This window comes from Trachypithecus francoisi, unplaced genomic scaffold (genome assembly GCF_009764315.1).
Source record: "Trachypithecus francoisi isolate TF-2019V2 unplaced genomic scaffold, Tfra_2.0 Lachesis_group1, whole genome shotgun sequence".
Taxonomy (NCBI): Eukaryota; Metazoa; Chordata; class Mammalia; order Primates; family Cercopithecidae; genus Trachypithecus; species Trachypithecus francoisi.
This window is the reverse complement of record NW_022681454.1, coordinates 144,934,451-144,955,627: the sequence shown is the minus strand read 5'-3', so window position 1 is coordinate 144,955,627 and position 21,177 is coordinate 144,934,451. Positions and strand designations below refer to the sequence as shown.

At 39.7% G+C, this 21,177-nt stretch overlaps 1 protein-coding gene across 7 annotated transcripts in view; it reads left to right on the top strand.

Moving 5' to 3' along the window:
* NR3C2 (nuclear receptor subfamily 3 group C member 2) overlaps positions 1-21,177 on the top strand; it is a 376,656-nt gene that overhangs the window by 246,854 nt on the left and 108,625 nt on the right. For all 7 annotated transcript variants that reach the window (XM_033215444.1, XM_033215442.1, XM_033215443.1 and 4 more), the window contains one exon: positions 13,453-13,569. In XM_033215444.1, coding sequence (XP_033071335.1) covers positions 13,453-13,569 — 117 coding nt within the window. The remainder of the gene's footprint in view (positions 1-13,452; positions 13,570-21,177) is intronic.

The window sequence follows — 21,177 nt, the reverse complement described above, 5'->3', positions numbered from 1 at the left end:
GAGAGAGATCACATCCAAATAGCTTTTATTACAGTCTATTATTATAATTACTGTTATTATTAGTTATTAATCTCCTAGTGTGCATAATTTATCATGAAATGTTATAGATGTGTGTGTATAAGAAAATACATAGTATGTATAGATTTTGGTACTGTCTGTGGTTTCAGGCATTCACTGGGGGTCTTTGGAACATGTCTCCCATGGATAAGGGGGGACTACTGTACTGTTGCATTAATCTTTATAAGCCCCTGTGAGATAAATTTTGTTACTGACTTTATGGATGAAAAAATGTAAGGTTAAATGGCTTGTTCAGTGTTCCATAGCTGCTAAGTGACACAGTCTGCTATAACCCACTGCATCTGACCCTAAAGCCCATTACTACCTTATGAACTGCATTAGGAACCTCTCTTGTCCTGAGTTTCAGCTGTAAATAAGAACTAAGCTATTTTTTAAATAGAAAATGATTTTAAACAATTTAGCCAAATGATCAAATGTACAAGGTTAAAACATATTAATAAAGCCTTCTTAGAAATTGTGAAGTAGATGTTTTCATGCATGTAAAGATTCAGTGTTGCTTCTGTTTGACTGGCCAGGTGATTCTAGTGAGCATGGCTTTTGTCAGACCTGAGTTTGAATCCTGCCATCACTGCTGACCCTGTGAAGCACCATGGACAGCTACTTATTTCCTTGCTCAGGACATGAGGATATTATCACCTATTTAAAAGGTTATCATAAGGACAGGAGTGGTGGCTCACACCTATAATCTCAGCACTTTGGGAGGATTGCTTGAGTTCAGGAGTTGGAGACCAGCCTAGGCAACACAGCAAGATCACGTCTGTACTAAAAATCAAAAAAATTTGCCAGGCATGGGCGCATGCACCTAGTCCTAGCTACTCAGGAAGCTTATGTGGGAGGATTGCTGGAGGCTGGAAGGTCAAGGCTGTAGTGAGCTGTGATCACGCCACTGTACTCCAGCCTAGGTGACAGAGCAAGACCCTATCTCAAAAAATAAATAAATAAATAAATAAATAATAAACATTAAACATAAGAATGTAACTTGCCTAGCCCAGTAACCTGGAGCATAGTTGGTAGCCCACAAGCCTGAGTCTTCTTCCCTTTCATCTCATGCTGTCATATTTCCATGGCTGCTCCAGCACACTTATGATCTAGTCCCTCCTCCAACCCTGCCCTTCTCATTCTCAGCTGATAGTCCTGTTTCAAAGAACAAAGGCTTGCAGCTCAATATCCCACACACTTCCTCTCCCTTCCACTCTTTTATCAGATTCTAATCTTCAACTCCACATGATAAAATAACCATATACAAAGTTCTAACATATGCAGATTTTACCCCTCGTATCACTTTTTCATCATAAGTGTAAAATTTTGGTTCAAACAGACTGAAATTTGTGAGTTGTTTCTACTGGGAATAATTGGATAAAGGGGAAACTGGCAGGTTTAGAATATGAAAGCAGAAAATATCTACTCGGCTTTGACAAGCTAAGTAGGTAACTTGATGGCTGCCATTTTTATCTCGGACATACATATTATCTGCTTCTTTGAGACAATAATGGGACCAAGAAGGTAGAAAACAACTTTGAGTTATAAAATTAGAAAAGTGTGAGTGTTTGCATAGAGAGCCACAAAGAGATGATTTAGGATGGCGTTGGCTTTTCTCATTTGGGCGAGTGGGTGTCAAGGCAGTTCAGCTATGGAAAAACAAGTTTGGAGCCAGAGAGTAACAGAGACAAGGATGGTTAATTGGAATATATATCTCCTAACCATGCTCTTTGGAAAGAGTCATCTGGATTATGAGCTTCACTGGTCCCTTTGCCATTACTCTAGGACCTCTTCCACTGAACTACTAGAGGGAACTCCCAAAACACAAAGTAGACCTGGACGGGCTTCCCCATTGCCTAAGATTCATGTCCAGACTGTGTCATATGGTCTAACAAGTCCTCACAGTGTTGCTCTTTCTTAATTCTACACACAACCCCCACTGTGCTCCAGCCACAAAACTCACCCGTCCCAAAATGTATGATGCCCTCTGACAACATTTTTTCTTAGTATGTTGTTTCTCTGCGTAGTAAACTTTTCTAATTCTCTTTCCATCCAAAAAACAGTGCTCAAGATGCAAATCTATTGTTATTTCTCCTGTGAAGCTTTTTCTGATTTCTGAGGCGAAAATAGTTACTTTCTCTTCTGTATTCTCTTAGCAGTTATTCATGTCCGTTCTTGCCCCAGGGTTTAATTTGCTTAGGAGCCACTCTCCCACACTGGATTATGAGTCCCTAAAGGACAGGGATCTCTTATTCATCTCTCTTCCCAGTGCTGTAACTGACATGTAATAGCCGCCCGATAATTATTTGTTGAATTAATACAAGAGCAAGCAGACATGTTGAATTAATAATGCCTAACTTCACAAACAGAACATATTTACTGTGGTTAAAAACATGTATCCTAGAAAAACCTCTGGAAGGATACAGAGAAATTGGTAACAGTGGTTTGCCTTGGGGGAAGGAAACTAGGTGGTTAGAGGATAGGAGAGGGGGAGAGAGAGAGCCTTTTCACCAGATGTCCTATAGTACATCTTGAATTTTGTACCACATGCATGTATTACAGCATTATAGACCCAAAACTAGTCTAATTTAATATTTGTGCGTGTGGCAAAACAAACACATATCAAATAGTTTCTTACTTTTCTTGCAAACATTTTGGATTGTTGGTATAAGTTTATGATTCAGTTGTCCTTTGTTACCAGTATCCTCTCTCATCTGGGTTTCATTTCGGTCTAAAGTTATATTGTTGTTCAGAAACTGGGTTATGCCTGAGATGGCAAATAAGGACCCACTGAACTGTGTGAAATCTTCAAATCTTAACAAATAGTTTGAAGCCAGAGTGGCTGAACAACAGTCCCTTCTCTCTACCCTGGCCTCATTTCTACCTTTGAGGTCTTGAGGGATTAGCTGGTTGGGCAAAAATCTGATCACTGAGAACCCAGCATGCAGGATTTTTAAAATCTTGCAAGGGCTGTGCATGTGTTGGCTTCCAGGTCTGGAGTTTAGAAGTATATTTAGATCAGGCAAAAAGTGGTGGATCAGGCAGTATGTAAATTTGGCATCCTATGTATGATGTAATTAGAATTATAGGTGCAACCAAATTCATATGGTTCTCCTTTCCCAGTGTCAGAGTGGTTAGTGATGTATTGGTCTGAGTTATCCTTTATAAGGTAGCCTAAACATGTCTTTCATTCCAGAGGTTCTGTTTCTGCACCATTTTGTCCTGTTGGTATAAGAATCTTAAGTATACTTCTAACGTGGATGGACCCTAGACAGAGTAAGTGCTGTAATGAAAGTGCTGCAAGTATGAATCCCATCTAAGCTAGCCACATGATTTTACCTCTCCGAATGTCTTAATTGACAAAATGGGGATAATATGACTAATCTCATAGGACTCCCCCCATAGGATTTTTAAAGGATTAAATTAAGTATGATTGGTAAAGCACCTGTCACATAATAGGAATTCAACAAATGCTAGTTCCCTTTCCACTGCCCTGAATAACTTATTAGTTTATCTAGATAACAGATGTTTTTGCATAGTGAAGTGCAGCTATGTTAAATTCCTAGTATTGAATGTGTGAGAGACGTAAGTCACTCTTCCTGAAAAAAATTTTCCTTGTTCCTTGTCAGTAACTTACTTGTTTTTTCTTACTGCGCACCATAATGAGTGTTTCTCAAGGTTAAAATCTTACATCACTTGGATTTTGTCATATGATATTATCTTTGATTCTCTTTTACTAAAATATGCATACAAATTCTTATGATAATTAAAAGTACATTTTAAAAAATGAAAAATGAACACCTTTCACAACAAGAAGAATGTTTATTTGGGAATTTTTTGCTTATCCACATGGGAAGAACTCTTGAAACACCACTGGAAAAAAAAATAATGCTAATCTGACTTCTAAATTAAAATATTAGAATCCTTAAAACATAGCTTCAAAAGATTTGTGCTTTAAGGTGGCAAAGGCAACCTGTACTTACTTCTCAAGTCAGTTCTTTTCCCCCCTGGCATTTTAAAACATGTTAATCCAGGCCCACTCATAAACCTCAGCAGCAGGGGATCATTGTTCATTGGTTTATTATGGGCAGACCAAACTGGTTTTAACTGAGCAGAGGAAGTTAATTATCGAATGTTTTAGTTGGCTCCAACAATGAATAACCAGTTCTTGTTGGACACCGTCTTAACTCACCATGCGACATTATAAGAATGGGGGCGGGGGCGGGGGGAGATGGGGGAAGGGAAATTGCCCATCAGAATCTGCAATGCGGGAATTTGCTGGGACTGCTCTAATCTGTTTCCCAGGTTGTTCGAACCAGTTCAAGAGCAGTTAAACAAGGTTATGTAAGTGACATGTGATGTAGCCCAAAATAGTGACTGCAAACACAGGCTGCTGTTGCTGGGCAGTTGTCAACTGCTTAAAAAAAAAAAATTCTTGCAGCAGGACAACAAATGGATCTTTAAAAATGAGAAGGAGATTTAAGCACAAAGTTAATTTTAAAAGGGATTTGGAGAAATTGCCTTTCTGATACTGAAAATAAATGATTTTTTTTTTAAATAGGGAAACTTACATTGTACATAAGGTCTGGTTATTCTAGAGTATCCACCAGGGGTAGTTAGTGAAGAGGTACTTGCAACAAGTTTGGTACTTTATAGTTCCCATATTTGAATGAACAGCAGCAACAATCAAACCGTCGGCTCTGGCATGTAATGAATTATTAAGCAATAGATCATTCAGAGAGTGATAAATATCAAACTATTTTTAGAAGTTACTGTCCCTTTTATTTAAATACTTTTGTATCTTCAGGATATGAAAAAGAAAACATGTTATATAACATAGGGAGCATAAAAATAAGGTTTTAAAGGAAAACAAGATTCAGTGGTGAAATTTGTTCAAGATTGTTTATTAGACAGAAAACAAAAACACCAGAAGAGGGTTTAAACTATGCCTTCACTGTCATCAACATTTGGATTCCCATAATGACCACATTCCCTGGGTTCCCTGCCTTTTAATGAGCTCCAGGTCTGGGAAAGCAGGAATTAAGGAGCGAAATACAGAGGAAGTGGGATGAGGGGGAACCTTAGGGCCTTTGTTAGGATTCAAGCTCAGGAGCTCACTCTGTATGTGTCCGTATTTGTGAGATCTGAATCTCAGGGACTCTGGTGTTAACTCTGTCTTTCTCCATCTCTAAGGGACCTGTAAAATAGCACATTTCCCCACCCAGATTCTGAACAAATTGAGTTATAAAACAAAGGAGTGGCTGGTGGAAGATAAAACATCAACATTTGGGGGTAAATAAGTTGAAGTGTATGACTTAGTGATAAGAGCCAAAGGGACCTGTCATCTGAGCCCCCAGATAGGTACAGGCAAGGGAACAGCTGGATCAGGACAGGCCTACCCAAGACTGGAGGCTGAGCACCTGCTCCCAGAGGGAGCTGTCCCACAAGAGGACGAAGCCACTGTGGAGGCAGGCATGCCAGATTAATTCTCAAATGTACTCATGAAAGCAGACTGAGTAAAGGGGATGGAGAGAGGCCTGTGGTGTAGCATCTTGGAGCTTCCTCCCTCTGGAAAAAAAGGTCAAGTCAAGGGTGGGCAGAGGTGTTCCCCACTGGGAGGCTCAATCTGAGGCCCCAGCACCGCCTCTCTGTGGGGACAGGAAGGAATCTGGGTACTGTGGTGGGAGCAAATGTCAGTGTTCAGTGTGTTTTGATTTTTCATATTCAGTCCCCCATATGTAAAAGGCTATGTTGCCAATGTGTGATAAGTCAGTTTTTTAAAAGACAAAATTTTGGGCATTCTGTTCGTAAGATGTAATTCAAGCACCTCCTTCTCTGCAAATCCTTCTTTAAAGATTCTCAAGGGTATTTGTAGATGTCTGCTGTGCTTTCGGGGCTTCCAGAACCTGGTTCTTTTCATGTCTCATATCTAACTCTCCCTGAGAACCTCAATGTCTTGCTTGATAAAAGGTACTACCCTGATGATCAGCCATGTGTATGGAGGGATAGAATGTTTTCCAGATACAGGTAGAGGAGTGGGACACTGATGGGGAGGTAAAGGGGGTATATGGATCCATAGATGTCATAGAACATGAAATTGTGAAGCCAGAGAAAAACAGAAATGAGACTGCCTTCTAAGATTTAAAAGAAAAGTAATGGGGGAGATATGCCAGAAGTGCTGCCACCACCCATGACCAAGCATCAGCGAGGGTTGGCAGGCAGAGGGTTGGCAGGCAGAGGTTGGCAGGCATGCTGACTACAGTCTATAGTTGAGGATGTCTGTAGCAATGGTGTTTGTGATTCAGGAGCAACCTATATGTCTGTACCTATGAACAGAGATACAACCAGGCAAAGGACCAGTCTTCTGAGTTCTTTTACTTGTTAAAATAAACCATAAGCATATTGTCCTTCACATCCATAATAGGAACAATACATGCCAATAATAAAAACACCAAAACTAAAACCACCGATAAACATAATCCAGTGTTATTAGGTTAGATGCCTCTGACCAAGCTTTGGTTCCTTTTTCTGAAATGGTCGTAACTTTTGCTAAGCACATCTTTGAGCTCTGACCTGCCACCTCCCCTCCCTGTGCTACACTGGCTCAACTCACATTAAATATGGAGCTTGTAAGAGCTTGGACTTGAGAGTTTAAGCAGTGAAGGGCCCTAGAAGGCCTTTAAGCAGATGATGTCATAATCAGATCTGTGAATCAGGGGGAGGACTGCAGGCTGTACAGAAGAGGGGGAAACTTCTGGGGAGGCCCAGGACCCAAAGTGCCTGCCCTAGAGGCCACAGTTTCCTGTGGAGTGCCTCCCACACCACTGATGGGTACAGATGGAGGGAAACACCAGGGATACCCCTTAGCTTCATTTCAACCAAAACAGTTCTCTTTCTTTTTTTAACCTATTGATGTCTGTGTGAGAGTTTTTTTTTATTTAATAACTTTTAAATTGAAGTTAGAATCATTTGACTTAGAAGTGGTGAATTAGCAGAGGCAGGTAGACTACTTACAAGTCCATTGAAATTATACTGAAAATATGCAGTAATACATGACAATAGTAATAATGATAATCACACAAATACAGTGATAACAGCTACCATTCATTTTATCCTTACTGCATAGCAGTGACTATTTTCAGTGCTTTATGTGGTATATTATTTTCATGATAACTCATGAGATAGGTACCTTTATAATTCTTGTTTAATAAGTCAGGAAACTGATATATGAAAAGGTTAAGTAACTTCTCTAAAGTCCGATAGTAATAGGGATTCAAGCACCATAATTCAGAAGTTTAACCAAGAGATCCTGCAATGAAGAAAGGACTGATGGATGTAGATAGAACTCAAAAGACTCTTAGAAGGGAGAATCATCAGTACTTTGCTAGCCCTTGAATGTAGAGGATTCTGGGGAGAAGCCGTGTAAACAATGGATAACTTGCAGCTTCTAGTTCATACAACTGCATGTAGCTTTAAAATTGGGCATATAGCAGGCAGGAAGGGGGCTGTGTGGGGGATGGGGATGTGACATTTGATTGGTGAACAGGGAGGGATTGAAGTGTCAGAGACATTCGGGTGGGAACATTCAGTGAACAGGTAGATGCATGGGGCTGAAACCCAGAAGAAAGGAAGGGGCACTGGAGCCTGCAAGGCACTGGCGGCCTCTGGAAATGGCCGAGCTACCAGACTGTGTGGATACTGTCTGTTCCTCCTCTGTACCCATCCTGCCTGTGAAGTAATATATAAAAATAAGAGATATGAAGAGAAATAATACAAGGAAGTTACAACTTTCCAGAATCTTATCCCATGCCTATCCCAGACCACTTGCTTACTGAACACTTAACTGTGTCTCAGCCTTCCCTGGGCTAATTCTTTGTGTGGAACACCTGTACTTCTGTCCTTTCCATGTTTCATTGTATGAACATTCCTCTAGAACATTCCTTAAGGCTTACCCCAGATGCTTTCCTTCTCCATAAAGACTGATTCATCTCCCAACTCCAGTATGATCCCTTCCTTCTTTAAAGTCGGAACATACCAAGACCCATGATATATCTTTTTTTAAGTTCAGAGGTACATGTATGGGTTTGTTATATAGGTAGATGTATCTTAATCATTTCAATTTCCCCAACCTCATCCTAACCCCTTGAATATAAGGTCGTGGAAGAAATGGACTGTTTTACCTTTTTATATTCTGCCTTAAAAATCTTTGTGGAATGGAATTAACTCATTGTCTGGGAACACATGTTAGATCCTAGAACCTCTTTTTCTTGTTTTCCAAGGGCCTTGCTCCTCAACCTGCCTGTCTGTAAATATCAGTTACCTCTGCCTTCTCTCATCCACAGGGGTGCGGTTTCCCTCAAGGCTCCTGGCAAAATGGAATTCAGTCTCCCAGGCTCACCTTTGCTTCTGCCCCTGAGTGTATGTGCCTACTTAAAGAGTCTTGATGTTAAGTAATATATAAAAATAAGAGATATCGAGAGAAATAATACCAGGAAGTTATAACTTTCCAGAATCTTGTCCCATGCCTATAGTCTTGGGCCCTAGTCTAGAATTCTTAGCTGAGTTGCAAACAGAAAGGACAATCCTGGCTTTTTATCCTGTATATACCCTAAAGATATAGTTCAACACACTCCTATCCTTGCCAGCTTTTAGAAAAAAAACTAAAGACTTGAAGATGGCTTCAGAGCTGAATGGTGTTTGCCTTGGCTCAAGTGGACTCTTCATCCAGAGGCCTTCATACTCAAAGGTGACATTCTGCTCCCACACGATGCTCTTTACTCACTAACATTCATTAAGAGTTGATTTTTGGGCCGGGCGCGGTGGCTCAAGCCTGTAATCCCAGCACTTTGGGAGGCCGAGACGGGTGGATCACGAGGTCAGGAGATCGAGACCATCCTGGCTAATACGGTGAAACCCTGTCTCTACTTAAAAATACAAAAAACTAGCCGGGCGACGAGGCGGGCGCCTGTAGTCCCAGCTACTCGGGAGGCTGAGGCAGGAGAATGGCGTAAACCCGGGAGGCGGAGCTTGCAGTGAGCTGAGATTCGGCCACTGCACTCCAGCCTGGGTGGCAGAGCAAGACTCCGTCTCAAAAAAAAAAAAAAAAAAAAAAAGAGTTGATTTTTGTTCTTTGGATTTTCTCATCCTACTTTTTTTTTCTTTTCTTTTTTTTTTTTTTTTTTTTTGTAGACGGAGTCTCGCTCTGTCACCTAGGCTGGAGTGCAGTGGCATGATCTTGGCTCACTGCAAGATCCCCCTTCTGGGTTCACGCCATTCTCTTGCTTCAGCCTCCTGAGTAGCTGGGACTACAGGTGCCCACCACCACGCCCAGCTAATTTTTTGTATTTTTAGTAAAGAAGGGGTTTCACCATGTTAGCCAGGATGGTCTCGATCTCCTGACCTCATGATCCACCCACATCAGCCTCCCAAAGTGCTGGGATTACAGGCGTGAGCCACCGTGCCTGGCCTCATTTTTTTTTAAGTGAGCTAACAAAATAGATCATCACTACCACCTCTATCGCCTTTGAAAAATTTTTTTAGTTTTTTTTTTTTTTTTTTAGTTCTTTCTTCAGGCGAGGCTTTGTGCTTCTTGCTTTTTGTGTAGTATATTATTCATTTGAAACCATTTAACAATGTAGAAAGTAGGCATTACTCTTTGCATTTTATAGATCAAGATACCAATGCTCAGAAACATTGAGCCACTTAGCTGAGGCTCTGATAGCTCCTTATTGACTGAGGCGGGATTGAGACCCAGATGGACCCTGGTTGTGAAGCTGGTTCGTTTTTATTGTGCTTTCTCCTCCCTGCCCTTCGTTTTTCTACTTTTCTGTTCTTATGCTATTGATTCTTAGAGAACTGCATGTCACATAATCTGTATTTTCTCAGTTGGGACCAGGCCACGTATAACAAAAAGTTGCTTCTTGCTTTCAAAATAATTGACAATTGTAAAAGACAACTTTTATTGAATGCAGTAACTTTTAAAATAATGAGATTAACTTTTAAACAGTTACTGAATTATTCTACAGTTAAAAACAATACCATAGTTTAAAACAATAGAAAAAAATTATACCTCTGATTTATTTTTAAACTCAACTTTGTTATTGTTAAGTCCATAAAGCATTTTTGCTTTTATTTTCCCTTTAATTTACTTCATCTGGTTTTCCTATAAATCTTTGAATTTGTGTTACACATGCACTAACTGACCTAAGAATCCTGGTACTTCATTCAAGTTTATCCTAACCTTGGAAGCTTTCTGTCTTCTAGAATGGCTGCCTTGTGCCCAAAAAGCTGCCCCAACCGCAAGCAGGAGGTACACTGAACTCGAGTACACGGATGGATGACTAAAGTTCCCTGAGTCCTACTGGACAGATTTTGGTTGTGTGTTGTGTTGGTTTAATATGAATTAAAGAATGAGACACACATTATGTATTTGTGTAGGTGTAATTTAAATTTTTAATGTTTACACAACTAAAAATATAAACGACAAAATTTTCTGAAAATGACATGTCTGCAACAGTCTCTTACAACTCTCCTATCCTATTTGTGGAAGATGAAATATTGTTCTGGGGAGAAAATTATCCTGGGTTGTTACAGTAACAAATTTTTGAAGGGTATTTATTTTTTTAAATCCTTCTAGAACAATCCTGGCATTTGAAAGTCTCTGTTTTTGAACACCCAAAGAAGAAAATCTTTCAATGTGTCCATAAGACAGTGGCCATTTTTTTCCATTTGGTATGCCTACAATCTAAAAGTCTTAGTTACATTTACTGAAAATTCATAGAGTGAATCTTAGACTACAGCCAACCAACCCTTATGCAAATGATTCGTGACCTTGCAACATATTGGAGGTTCCCCATAAATACTTGTTGAATTAAAACAAATTTAAATTACGTTTAGTTATTTCTTTGGACTTTCAAGTTTACTCAGTTCAGTGTATATTAAAGATGAAATCTGTGGTTTTGTATTCAATCTCATAATATGCAAAAGGCACAGAATGTCAGTTGTGGGTAGAAATGCTGGCTGGTAGAGCGTGCTTCACTCAGCATTCTGTTGCTTCTCATTTCCAAAGAGCACCTTCAATGTCTTCTTAGACCAACAGTAAATTATATTGCAAATCAGTATTTAGAAAACCCTCTCCTGGCCTTGAGGCACAGCAATATTATCAGACTTTCTACATTCTGTTTCCAACTCTACCTTTTTGGGAAGTCACTTTATCAATTCTAGTATGAGTTTCTTCTGATGAATAGCAGCAATAATAATCTCACCTATGTCATAGGGTTGTTGCATGGGTTAACTAAGAACTCTAATGTGGCATTAAAATTTTATTTTAAAAGTGGAAACCTCTCTAAGATGCTGTACAACGTCATGAAATGTTATATTTATCAGTTACCATTTTTACCATGGATATTGATTGCCTTTGTGTAATTATATACACCTACCCATATTCATTAAGAGCCTTCAATTTTTAGAAAAGGCATTAGATTATTATAATGGTGGGGTTTCATTTCTTCACTTTGATAGATTTCCCTATGCTGTTACTATTGTTTTGTTGTTATTATTACTAAGATTTACCATAATGTTAGAGAATATACTGTAGATTAAATTATTTTAATTACATTAAGTGATGCACATTATTTTTATTGAGTATTTACTGTTATTTACTTAGTAATTCTTAAATCAAGGGAACATGATGGTACTACACGGAAGGGAGTGCTTTGGAGCCTGTTCACTACTTTGCAGTAAACAGTGGGCCTCCCTCTCTCCTTTTCATTAACCCATGACTCTTCAGGCTTCATTCTCCAGTTTGTGCTCACCCACCATATGATCTCACCTAGTTTTATGGCTTAAAATAACGTCTGTGAGCTGATGACATATCTAGCCCAGCCCTCTTCCTAACCGCAGACCTGATGCCTCCACTTGGATGCCCATCAGGTTTCTCTGACTTGCCATGCCCAAGTGCGGTCATTCCTCATGAACCATTGGCTTCTTCTGTCTTCCCCTTTTTAACTAATGACAGTTCCCTTTTTCTACTTGTTTAGCCCAAGAATCTTAAGGCCTCCTTAACTCCTCATTTCCTCTGGTCTGTCAGCAAACCCATGCAGCTCTACATTCAGAATACATCTAGAATCTCACCACTGCCACTGCTACCACAAAGACCCAGCCCACTTTCCTCTCTCCCCTAGGTTACAGTAATTGCCTCCTACCCCTGGTCTCTCTAGTTCTGTCCTTAGTCCACTGCGGTCAGTTTCAACACAGCAGCCAGAGTGATGCTGTGAAATGTAAATCACATCAAGTGACTCCTCTGCTCAAAGTCCTCTAGTCTAGTGGCTTCACCTCAGAGTAAAGGCCAAAGTCTTGAATATGACCTCTAAGGACCTATGTGATATGGCTCACATTAGCTGTTCATCTCTATCTTTTCTTACTCTCTACTCATTCTCTTCTGCTCCTTCACCCTGGTGTCCCTGCTATTCCTAGAACATGCCAAGTAATCAGCCTTCACCTTCCTCCCTACCACATTTGCTTTTCCTTCTTTCTGGTATATGTTCTCTCCTAGATGTCCACACAGTTAGATGGAAGGAATTATAGGGCTGATGGATCTATAGACCTTTATTTAAAAATCACCTTGCATGTTCCCTTCATTTTTCTCCCTAGTGCTTATTACTATCTAACATCTAACACATTTTATCTAATTACTTTGTCTAATGTGTCTCCCCCAAATCTAATGAAAGTTAAAAGCAGAGGCTTTTGTCTGTCTTGTTCATCACTGTATCCCTAGTGCCTCTAGTAGTGCCTAGTACCCAGTGGGTGTTTAGTAAATATTTTTGAATAAATACTAATAAAGCTAGACTACAATTTCATATTTTGCCAATAGATGCCACTCTCTAAGCCCGTGCTGTGCCCACATCTGATTTTTTTTAGTTCCAGATTGTTTTACAGAATGGAGTAGTTTAACATTTCCAATTGTGTAATTTGAAAGTGAAATTACTGTGAAATCCCAGTGAAGTCACATGTATAAATGGTGGGCAGGCATAGCAGCTTAAACAGCTGCAGTAGGGCTTTTGTTTAGATTGATGCGGTTGTGACGTCTACAGGAAATGTGCACTATTGCCTGAACCCATGCAGCTATCAAAAAATTCAAACAATGGAGAAATATGGCTGTACTTATATGAGAACATGTTTGGAAATAAGTGTAATGTTATCATATATAATCTAAAGTCTCAGCTGCATTAAGCTGACCATCTCCTCCTCTATATTATCCACAAATCATGTATTTTTACTTTTTTGAGGAAGAGATTTCAAGGCAGGAAAGAAGTAGTTTTATATTCTGAGTATACATATTAATGTTTTGTACTCGTATACTCTATTTTAACAGTTACTTTTTATTATTTTAATCAGGGCAACACAACTATTTATGTGCTGGAAGAAATGATTGCATCATTGATAAGATTCGACGAAAGAATTGTCCTGCTTGCAGACTTCAGAAATGTCTTCAAGCTGGAATGAATTTAGGAGGTAAGTTTTGTATTTTTAGTTTAATAAGAATTGTTAATAGGTAATGCAACACCACTCAGATCTGAGTACTCTCAAAATTGAAAACGAAGTCAACAGGGAGCAAAGGTTTCTGAAAATCCAATGAGTTCTGTTTTCATGCTAAAACATTTTAGGAGAGAAATATTTATTAGCTGGAGTCAAAAAGAGGTATGTTTTATGGCTATAGTTCTAGTTAATTTTTCAAGCCTGAATTTGCTGAGTTTCAAGAACTGGGCACTTAACAAAAAACAAACAAAAAAAAGAATGACTTTTATATAAACCCATAGTTAATAGTTTTTATTGCCACAGCTGTTTAGAAATTAGACCTATATGTGATAACATTACCCACATAGGAGTACATACCTAACTTTAGAGGTAAATGTAATAAAGAGATATATGAAAAAAGCTTTGAAATGTTACAGAGGCTTACTAAAAGAGGGGGAGAGGGTAAAAAACTAGAACCAAATGCAAAAGTATACAACATCCGTGGATAGGAAGACTCAGCATCCTTAAGATACAAATTTTCCCTAAGTTAATTTGTAAATATAGTATAATTATAAGAAAAATACCAATTCATTATCCTAAATCCCTAAAGAATAGCCAAGAATATTCTAGAAGAGACAAATAATGAGAGGAACTAGCTCTACCAGATAGGAAAGTATATTATAGCTACAATAATTAAAATAATCTGTGGTATTTTGTTATCAATTGTCAGATTAACAGAAAGTCAAGAAATAGATCCAAATAATGTAGGAATTTTGCACATAATAAAACTGACATTTCAGATCAGTGGGGGTATGGGAGATTATTCAATGGAAAATACAACTGTGATAATTGGATAACCATCTGGAAAACAAGAAAGTTGAATACCACCTCTTAACTATACTCCAGAATAAATGCTGATGCATCAAAAATTTAAACTTAGAAAAATAGCCACAGAAGTACTAAAAGAAAACATGAATTTTTGTTAATACTCTCCAAGTAGAGAAGACCTTTCCAAATCCCACTATCAATGGGTTTCATATTGCAGATTCAACCAACTATGAATTGAAAACATTTGGTTTCTTTGGGACACCGAGGCGGGCGGATCACGAGGTCAGGAGATTGAGACCATCCTGGCTAACACGGTGAAACCCCGTCTCTGCTAAAAATACAAAAAATTAGCTAGGCGTGGTGGTGGGTGCCTATAGTCCCAGCTATGTGGGAGGCTGAGACAGGAGAATGGCGTGAACCCGGGAGGCGGAGCTTGTGCAGTGAGCCGAGATCACGCCACTGCACTCCAGCCTGGGCGATGAGCAAGACTCCATCTCAAAAAAAAAAAAAAAAAAAAAAGAAAAGAAAACATTTGGTTTAAAAAAATAAAAATACAGGCCGGATGCGGTAGCTCAAGCCTGTAATCCCAGCACTTTGGGAGGCCAAAACAGGCAGATCACGAGGTCAGGAGATCGAGACCATCCTGGCTAACACAGTGAAACCCCGTCTCTACTAAAAAATACAAAAAACTAGCCGGGAGTGGTGGCGGGCGCCTGTAGTCCCAGCTACTCCGGAGGCTGAGGCAGGAGAATGGCGTAAACCCGGGAGGCGGAGCTTGCAGTGAGCTGAGATCTGGCCACTGCACTCCAGTCTGGGTGACAGAGCGAGACTCTGTCTCAATAAATAAATAAATACATAAATACATAAATAAATAAATAAAAATACAAAAATACAAAATTTGAAATACAATGTAACATATATATATATAACATAGCATTCACATTGTATTAGGTATTATAAGTCATCTGTAGATGATTTAACGTATACTGGAGGGTGTGCGAAGGTTATATGCAATACTGGATTCAGGGGATCATGTTGGACAGGAGGCAGGACTAGATTGCAGCTCCAGAAAAAGCAGCATGTGGAGGCTTGCGTTGTGAATTTTAGCTCCAGATCCACTGCAAGAAAAAACCAGCAACCCCAAGAGGACCCACAGACCCTGTGAAGGAAGCGGACTGCTCCCGTAGGACCTGGGAGACGTCCTAGTTACTGTGAGTCCCCCAACTGCAGAAGCGGGAAAGGGAGACCCTCCTCTCCTGAACACACACCCCAATGGAGAAGCTGAAGGTCTGTTTGTGGAAGAAGTTTCTGACTTTGCCTGGAGCTGAGTCAAGTTAGAGAGCCTAGCAAAATACAGGGGTAGAAGAAGCAGCAGTAAGGTCCTGGGAGCTCACTGGGTCCCCAAGCAGCCCATTCCTGCCTGGCACCACAGGGATCCATCGGGAGGGTGGCCAGAGAAGCAGGGGGTAAAACTCCAGAGGAAGAAGGAATTCTCTAGCTGAACTTTGTAACAATTTGAACAGGGTGAGCAGCCTCCTTGCCAGAACTCGGGGGAGGGCCCAAATCAGGCCTGCAGACTTCACAGGCAGGGGGAGAACTAAAGCCTTTTCTGTGGCAGCTGGGAGGCAGATAGCCTTGGGCAAGTTTTCAAACCCCTCTTTCCTTCTCCCTGGAAACAGACTCTGGGCTGTTGGGGTGGCTTGGTGGTTGGGGTGGCTCCCTTCAGTTTGCCTGGGAGCAGGGTGAGGCCTGTGACTGCCGGCTTTCCCCCACTTCCCTGACAACCTGCATGACTCAGCAGAGGCAGCCATAATCTTGCTTGGTACACAACTCCAGTGAACTGGGAATCTCGCCCCCACCCCCCACAGCAGCCACAGCAAGACCCACCCAAGGAGAGCCTGAGCTCAGACACGCCTAGCCATGCCCCCCACCTGACTGTCCCTCCCTATCCACCCTGGTGGCAGAAGACAAAGGGCACATACTCTTGGAAGTTCTTGGGCCCCACCCATCACAGTTCCCTCAGCACACTACTACAAGTGATGCTTTCTGGAAATCGCCACCTCCTGGCAAGAGACCAACCAGCACAAAAACAAAACATTAAACTACCAAAGCTAAGAACCTTCACGGGGTCCATTGCACCTTCACCACCTCCACTGGAATAAGTGCTGGTATCCACACCTGAGAGACCCATAGACAGTTCACATCACAGGACTCTGTGCAGACAACCCCCAGTGCCAGCCTGGAGCCAGGTAGACCTGCTGGGTGGCTAGAAGAGAGACAACAATCACTGCAGTTTGGCTCACAGAAAGCCACATCCATAGGAAAAGGGGGAGAGTGCTACATCAAGGGAACACCCTGTGGGACAAAAGAATCTGAACAGCAGCTTTCAGCCCTAGACCTTCCCTCTGAAAGAGCCTGCTCAAATGAGAAGAAACCAGAAAACCAACCCTGGTAATATGACAAAACAAGGCTCTTCAACACCCCAGAAAATCATACAAGTGCACCAGCAATGGATCCAAACCAAGAAGAAATCCCTGATTTACCTCAAAAAGAATTCAAGAGGTTAGTTATTAAGCTAATCAGGGAGGGATCAGAGAAAGGCAAAGCCCAATCTGAAGAGATCCAAAAAATGATACAAGAAGTAAATGGAGAAATATTCATGGAAATAGATAGCTTAAGGAAAAAAAAAAAACAGTCAAAAATTCTAGAAACTTTGGACACACTTTTAGAAATGTGAAATGCTCTGGAAAGTCTACGCAATAGAATTAACAAATGGAAGAAAGAAATTCAAAGCTCAAATACAAGGTCTTTGAATTAACCCAGTCCAACAAAGACAAAGAAAAAAGAATAAGAAAATACGAACAAAGCGTCCAAGAAGTCTGGGATTAAGTTAAATAACCAAATGTAAGAATAATTGGTGTACCTGAGGAAGAAGATAATTCTAAAAGCCTGGAAAGCATATTTGGGGGAATAATCGAGGAAAACTTCCCCAGCCTTGCAAGAGACTTCAACATCCAAATATAAGAAGCCCAAAGAACACCCAGGAAATTCATCACAGAAAGATCATCGCCTAGGCACATTGTCGTCAGGTTATCCAAAGTTAAGACAAAGGAAAGAATCTTAAGAACTGTGAGACAGAAGCACCAGGTAACCTATAAAGGAAAACCTATCAGATTAACAGCAGATTTCTCAGAAGAAACCCTAAAAGCTAGAAGGGATTGGGGACCTATCTTCAGGCTCCTCAAACAAAATGGTTATCAGCCGAAAATTTTGTATCCAGTGAAACTAAGTATCACATATGAAGGAAAGATAGTCATTTCCAGACAAATGCTGAGAGAATTCGCCACCACCAAAAGAACTGCTAAAAGGAGCTCTAAATCTTGAAACAAATCCTGGAAATACATCAAAAAGAACCTCTTTAAAGCATAAATCACACAGATCTATAAAACAAAACAAAACAAAACAAAAGTTAAAAACCAAAAACAATAAAACCAAAGTACACAGGCCACAAAGAGCATGATGAATGCAACGGTACTTCACATTTCAATAACAACATTGAATGTAAGTGGCCTAAATGCTCCACTTAAAAGATACAGAACCACAGAATGGATAAAAACTTACCAACCAACTATCTGCTACCTTCAGGAGACTCACCTAACACATAAGGACTCACATAAACTTAAAGTAAAGGGGTGTAAAAGGCATTTCATGCAAATGGACATCAATAGCGAACAGGGGTCACTATTCTTATATCAGACAAAACAAACTTTAAAGCAACAATGATTAAAAGAGACAAAGAGGGACAGTATATAATGATAAAGGACCTTGTCCAACAGGAAGACATCACAGACCTAAACATATATGCATCTAACACTGGAGCTCCCAAATTTGTAAAACAGTTACTAATAGACCTAAAAAATGAGATAGACAGCGACACAATAATAATGGGGAACTTCAGTACTCCACTGACAGCACTAGACAGGTAGGTCATCAAGACAGAATGTCAGCAAAGAAACAATGGATTTAAACTATACCTTGGAACAAATGGACTTAACAGATGTATACAGAACATTCCATCCAACAACTGCAGAATACACATTCTATTCAACAGCACATGGAACTTTCTCCAAGATAGACCATATGATAGGCCATAAAACAAGCCTCAATAAATTTAAGAAAATTGAAATTATATCAAGCACTCTCTCAGACCGCAGTGGAATAAAATTGGAAATCAACTCCAAAAGGAACCTTCAAAACCATACAAATACATGGAAATTAACCTGCTCCTGAATGAGCATTGGGTCAAAAACAAAATCAGGATGGAAATTTAAAAATTATTCGAACTGAAGGACAGTAATGACACAACCTATCAAAACCTCTGAGATACAGCAAAAGGAATACTAAGATGAAAGTTCATAGCCCTAAATACCTACATCAAAAAGTCTGAAAGAACACAATCTAAGGTCACACCTCAATGAACTAGAGAAACAAGAACAAACCAAACCCAAACCCAGGAGAAGAAAGGAAATAACCAAGATCAGAGCAGAACTAAATGAAATTGAAACAAACAATACAAAAAAATGAAACAAAAAGCTGGTTCTTTGAAAAGATAAATAAAATTGATAGACCATTAGCAACATTAACCAAGAAGAGAGAAAATCCAAATAACCTCACTAAGAGCAAAACAGGAGATATTAAAACTGACACCACTGAAATACAAAAGGTCATTCAAAGCTACTATGAACGCCTTTGCACACATAAACTAGAAAACTTAGAAGAGATGGATAAAGTCCTGGAAAAATACAACCCTCCTATCTTAAATCTGGAAGAATTAGATACCCTGAGCAGACCAATAACAAGCAGATTAAAATAGTAACTAGAAGGACTGAAATGGTAACTAAAAAATTATCAACAAAAAAAAAAGTCCAGGACCAGATGGATTCACAGCAAAATTCTATCAGGCATTCAAAGAATTGGTACCAATCCTTTTGACAGTATTCCACAAAAGAGAGAAAGAAGGAACCCTCCCTAATTCATCGCCCTAATACCAAAACCAGGAAAGAACATAAGCAAAAAAAAAAGAAAACTACAGACTGATATCCTCAATGAACATAGATGCTAAAATTCTTAACAAAATACTAGCTAACCGAATCCAACAACATATCAAAAAGATAATCCACCATGATTAAGTGGGTTTCATACCAGGCATGCAGGGATGGTTTAACATACGCAAGTCAATAAATGTGATATGCTACATAAATAGAATTAAAACAAAAAATCACATGACCATCTCAATAGATGCAAAAAAAAAATGTATTAGACAAAATCCAGCATCCCTTTATGATTAAAACTCTCAGCCAGGCATGCTGGCTCACACTTGTAATGCCAACACTTTGGGAGACCGAGGTAGGAGTATCACCTGAGGTTAGGAGCTCAAGAGCAACCTGGCCAACATGGCAAAACCCTTTCTCTACTAAAAATACAAAAATTAGCCAGGTGTGGTGGCATGCACCTGTAGTCTCAGCTACTTGGGGAAGCTGAGGCAGGAGAATCGCTTGAACCCAGGAGGCGGAGGTTGCAACGAGCCAAGATTGCACCACTGCACTCCAGCCTGGGCAACAGAGCGACTCCATCTAAAAAAAAAATCTCCCAGCAAAATTGGCATACAAGGGATATACCTTTATGTAGTGAAAGCCATCTGTGACAAACCCACAGCCAACATAATACTGAATTGGGAAAAGTTGAAAGCATTCCCTCTGAGAACTGGAACAAGACAAGGATGCCCACTGTCACCACGCCACTTCAACGTAGTCCTAGAAGTCCTAGCCAGAGTATACAAGAGAAATAAACAAACAGTATCCGAATTAGTAAAGAGGAAGTCAGACTGTCACTGTTTGCTGATGATATGATCGTTTACCTTGAAAACCATAAGGACCCCTCTAGAAAGCTACTAGAACTAATAGAAAAATTCAGCAGTCTCTGGATACAAGAATAATATACACAAATCAGTAATTCTTCTATACACCAACAGCAGCCAAGCAGAGAATCAAATCAATACCTTATCCCCTTTTACAATACCTGCAAAAAAATGAAATAAAATATGTAGGAATATATCTAAGGAGTCTAAAGACCTCTACAAGGAAAACTACAAAACACTACTGAAAGAAATCATAGACAACACAAACAAATGGAAACACATCCCATGCTCATGGATAGGTAGAATCAATATTGTGAAAATGACCATACTGCCAAAAGCAATCTACAAATTCAATGCAATCCCTGTCAGAATACCACCATCATTTTTTGCAGAATTAGAAAAAACAAATCTGAAATTCATATGGAACTAAAAAAGAGCTTATGTAGTCAAAGCAAGACTAAGCCCAAAGAACAAACCTGGAGGCATCCCACTACCTGATTTCAAACTATACTATAAGGTCATAGTTACAAAAACAGCGTAGTACTGGTATAAAAATAGGTACATAGACCAATGGAACAGAGTAGAGAACCCAGAAATAAACCCAAATACTTACAGCTAACTGTTCTTTGACAAATAAACAAAAACATAAAGTGGGGAAAGGACATTTCAACAAATGGTGCTGGGATAATTGTCTGGCCACATGTAGGAGAATGAAGCTGGATCCTTATCCCTCACCTTATACAAAAATCAACTGAAGATGGATTAAGGACTTAAACCTAATACCTGAAACTATAAAAATTCTAGAGGACAACATTGGAAAAACCCCTTCTAGATATTGGCTTAGGCAAGGATTTCATGAC